The sequence below is a fragment of the Pteropus alecto genome, unplaced genomic scaffold, assembly GCF_000325575.1.
Source record: "Pteropus alecto unplaced genomic scaffold, ASM32557v1 scaffold61, whole genome shotgun sequence".
Classification (NCBI taxonomy): domain Eukaryota; kingdom Metazoa; phylum Chordata; class Mammalia; order Chiroptera; family Pteropodidae; genus Pteropus; species Pteropus alecto.
In genome coordinates this window covers 15,585,992-15,590,792 of record NW_006434835.1, presented here as the reverse complement: position 1 = coordinate 15,590,792, position 4,801 = coordinate 15,585,992, and the positions used below count along the sequence as shown (strand labels likewise).

At 35.1% G+C, this 4,801-nt stretch overlaps 2 protein-coding genes across 2 annotated transcripts in view; one reads left to right on the top strand and one right to left on the bottom strand.

Annotated features, from left to right (window-relative positions):
• The window catches only part of HADHA (hydroxyacyl-CoA dehydrogenase trifunctional multienzyme complex subunit alpha), a 40,544-nt gene that overhangs the window by 5,854 nt on the left and 29,889 nt on the right, over nt 1-4,801 (top strand). Inside the window, exons 2-4 of the mRNA XM_006910293.3 lie at nt 378-419; nt 513-583; nt 2,363-2,496. Coding sequence (XP_006910355.1) covers nt 378-419; nt 513-583; nt 2,363-2,496 — 247 coding nt within the window. The remainder of the gene's footprint in view (nt 1-377; nt 420-512; nt 584-2,362; nt 2,497-4,801) is intronic.
• LOC107195557 (60S ribosomal protein L9-like) lies at nt 964-1,574 on the bottom strand. The gene is given in 2 exon segments (XM_025045671.1): nt 964-1,232; nt 1,234-1,574. Coding segments are annotated over 2 exon segments (564 nt in total). The 5' UTR covers nt 1,560-1,574; the 3' UTR covers nt 964-994.

The following is a 4,801-nucleotide window of genomic DNA, read 5'->3' as shown; positions in this document are numbered from 1 at the left end:
CCCTTTGTGATTACATTGGGCCCAACTGGATAACCTAGGAAATCTCCCTATATTAAGGACAGCGAACTAGTAACCTTAATTCCATTTGCAACCTTAATTCCCCTTTGCCGTATAACGTAACATATTCACAGTTGCTGAGGATGTGAACATCTTTGAGGGGACATTCTTCTATCTGCCACATTTAGTATCCAATTAATCATATGACCTGATAATTGAAACAAAAAAAATATATGTTAGTGGTCACAATAATGGCTTGGAACACATTGTTTTAATTTTGTTTTTCGTTGTTGTTATAAATTCCAGCTTTGTCATATATAACAGGTACTATAGGAATTGTTTTGTAAAATAATTAATTTTGAAATACTTTTTTTCTTTAGGTTATATTTGTCGCAACTTTACAGCATCCTCTGCTTTGCTGAGTAAGTTTAATTTCTTGTCGACATGCTTATAATGCTATTTAGATTTATTTAGCAGTAAACATGTTTACAAATAAATTTTCCTTCTCTTTTTAGCCAGGACCCATGTTAACTATAGAGTCAAAGGAGATGTGGCAGTTATTCAAATTAACTCACCGAATTCAAAGGTACCTACTTTAATTGCTGCAGGTTATTGTTAGTAACTACATTCACTTATTAGTGACTTATTTGTACAAGCTTTGTTTATAAGAATCAAAACTGACCTACTTGTGAGGTTTTTGAATCTGGTTTCTTCATTGCCTGCCCAACACAAGTCTTTATTCATAAGTTAGCCGGCTTAAATGTGATTGTTCAGCTTCGTGAGGGACCTGACTGGATGCAGTTCACATATATGGAGATCATCTTCTGTTCAAAGTGGAGCTTCATTTGTTTTTGGTAACTACAGCAAACGTGCAGTTTTGTGGTTTTTTTCAATACACAATTTTTTTTGCATCTTTAAAATATCACAGGTAAGTCTGAGAGATCATCTGACATCTTGGCATTTCTATAGCTGGACAACTTTGACCTTATTCATCAGCCTACTGAACTGTTCCTTTTTCAGAAACATAAATACCATCCAAAAATTTTCTGATATCCTTGTTTTTCGCTGTTGTGGCTTGTTGAATCAAAGCAGCTGAATTTGATAAAAGTTCAATGTCATTTCCTTCAAGAATTAACTCATCTTCCTGGGCTTGAGATACTGAATAAGCAACACCTGACTTCATCCGAACCCTGCGGATGTATTTCTCACCCAAGAAATTTCTAATTTCAATAAGAACCATTCTCCTGAATAACGACGTTGATGGGGAAGTGAGCATACACAGACCTCATCTTGTAACAAAAGCCCAATGTAACACCCTTGATCATGTTCTGTACATGACTACAGATAGTGCGAACAGTAGCCAGTTCCTTTCTATTTTCCCACCATTTGTAAACCCAGAGCCTCTTCTTTTTGCTTCCAAGGAGACTGAGTTCTACATTGATGTGATTGAAGTCCCGCCGCAGGATGCCTCTGGGGCCCTTCACAATAACTGAGCATCCCTTCACAGTGATATCCACATTTTCTGGAACGTTGACACTCTGATTGCTGAGAATGGTCTTCATCCTCTCAGTAGATGCAGCAAAGAGACCATATATGCAATATTAATCCAATCTTTTGCCAAGAAGAGCTTTATTGCAGAGGCTCATGCTTTTCTCCTATCTAAAATTGTTGTAAAGGTTTTGTGTTTCAGAAGTCTTGTTATCGGAGATCTAGTAGGACCTAGAAGCAAGTAACAACTATCATAAATTAAGGAAAATAAGAGACAGTCCCCCTCTCTAGAGTAAACCATGGCACCCACTAACCAATGATTCAAACTTAAGATATTTTTTTCAGAATTTTCTAAGTTGAACATTTTTCCTGATCACAAAAGTAACACATGCTTATGGTAGGAAATTTTAAAACTTTAAAGAAAAAAATAACAACCATTTATACTCCAAACCAAAGGATAACCACTTTTAACATTTAATGCAGTTTCAACAAACAGTATTTATGAAATTAAGATCATACCATAAGTCTAATTTTGATTCTTCTTTTTCCTTAAAAATCATACAAATTTTTTCAATGCCAGCAAATGTTTATAGACTTGTTTATAGCCTGCATATGATTCAGACTCTTAGGAATATGACCCCAAGTTCCTCCTCTGAGTAGACTTATTTTCAAAAGGAAGGATACTTATAGTTAGCCAAAGCTGCCTAAATAGAAAGCACTGGGTATTCGATTTTTTCCCCACCTCTCTTTCTTGCTTTTAGCAGTATACCTCTTATGATAAACATATTTCCTACAGTCAAATAGCATCTGATGGTAATTTGCATATCTGATACTTCAAATTGAAACCTTTAGATTTATATGTATTTCCCTTTGGCAGGTAAATACACTGAATAAAGAACTGCAGTCAGAATTCACAGAAGTAATGAATGAAATCTGGGCTAGCGATCAAATCAGAAGTGCTGTCCTTATCTCCTTAAAGCCAGGCTGCTTTGTTGCTGGTGCTGATATCAAGTAAGTTTTAATAAAGTTGATAAAAAGAAAAAAAAGTTTTTTGCATGAGCCTTGTAAAACTAAATATAACCTTTCTTTAAAGAAGTTGAAAGCAGTTCAAATTCTTATTGAGAAGAATAAAAAATACTATAAAATTGAACTAACAATGAGATGCCATTTAAAAGTTTAAAAATATGTTAACAAGGACTTGGGGAAATGATACTTAATATATTACTAGTAGGTATGCCAATTGGTACAGCCACTTTGGAGAGCAATTTGGCAGCATTTAGTAAAACTGAAAATACATCATAAAATCCAGTGATGCCTCCTCTAGGTACATGCTAGAGAAATCCTACTCTTTGTGTTTAAGGACCCATGTACAAGGATGTTCATTCCTGTGTGGTTTAAAAGAATGAATAATTTAAAACCAGCTAAATGTCAGTCATTAGGGAATGGATAAGTAAAATGTGGAACAGTCACAGTTTCACATAATAAAATACTACAAAACAGTTAAAAGGAATTACTAGATTACAACATAATGTTGGAGCTCAAAAACATAATGTAAAGTTAAAAAGCAAGTTACAGAATGTTTTTATATAAAGCTTTTTAAACCATACATGAAATACTCTTTATATTATTTATTAATACAGCATGTAGTTGGTCTGGAAGAATATACTACACACATGAAAATGGTTGAAGATAAATGAAGTGGCTAGTAGGACTTGAAGAGGCTGTCAAAGAGAACTTTACTGATGCAGCTAATAAATTTTCTTTTTTAAAATGATAGAATGTATACATATAAAACTCGTTTATAATTCTTTAAAGCAGGAATCCCCAACCCCCAGGCCACAGACCAACTGGGACTGGTGTGTAGCCTGGTAGGAACCAGGCAGGCCACACAGGAGGTGAGCAGCCAGCAAGGAAGTGAAGCTTCATCCGTGTTTGCAGCCACTCCTAGCACTAGCATCACCACCTCAGCTCCACCTCAGATCATCAGGCATTAGATTCTCATAGGAGCACTGGTCCCTGGTGCCAAAAAGGTTGGGGACCACTGCATTAAAGCATATGGAAGGAGGAGAAGTGATATCTTAGTGTTAATTTAATGGGTTAAAATCTTAACAGTTATTAATTCTGTCAAAATATGGGTATTTATTATTATTCATTCTTTGGGCAATGATAGCCAATATTATAGACTTAATAATTTGTACCTTAGATGTTTGTATATTTTAAAACTTTTTTCACATTGTGTACCTTTTCTATTACGTAAGTAGGAATTATTTTTTTTATTTTTTTTAAATATCAGGGGTTTTTTTTTCATACTATATATACATAATTTTATTTTTTTTAGTATTTTTTTAATTTTCCCCCTCCCCCTTCCTTCCTCCCTTCTGGTAACCACTAGTCCATTGTCCATGTCCATGTGTCTCTGTTTGTTTGTCCTGTTCATTTGTTGCTTTTAGGTTTATATCCCACATGTGCGATATCATGTGATTTTCAGCCATTTCTGTTTGGCTTATTTCACTTAGTATGATTATTTCAAGGTCCATCCATGTTGTTGCAAATGGCAGTATTTCATCTCTTCTTATGGCTGAATAATATTCCATTGTATATATGTACCACAGCTTCTTTAGCCAATCATCTATCGTAGGACACTTTGGTTGCTTCTATGTCCTGGCCACTGTGAATAATGCTGCTGTGAACATTGGTGTGCAAATATCTTTTCGGATATGGGTTTTCAAGTCTTTGGGGTAAATACCCAGAAAAGGGATTACCGGATTATATGGTAGGTCAATTCTTAGTTTTTTGAGGAACCTCCATACCACTTTCCATAGTGACCGTACCAATTTGCAGTCCCACCAGCAGTGTATGAGGGTTCCTATTCTTCACATCCTCTCCAGTATTTGTTATTACTTGTCCTGTTGATTATAGCCATTCTAACAGGTGTGAGATGGTATCTCATTGTGGTTTTGATTTGCATTTCCCTAATAGCTAACGATGTTGAGCATCTTTTCATGTATTTGTTGGCTATTTGTAGGTACTCTAGGGAGAAGTGTCTGTTCAGGTCTTCTACCCATTTTTTGATTGGATTGTTTGTTTTTTTGTTGTTATCGAGTCTTTGTATGAGTTCTTTGTATATTTTGGATATTAGGCCCTTATCGGAGGTATTGCTTGCAAATATATTTTCCTATTTGTATGGTTGTCTCTTTACCTTGTTGACGGTTTCTTTTGCTGAGCAGAAGCTTTTTAGTTTGATGTGGTCCCATTCATTTATTTTTGCTTTTACTTCCCTTGCCTTTGAGGTCAAATTCATAAAATCCTCTTTAAG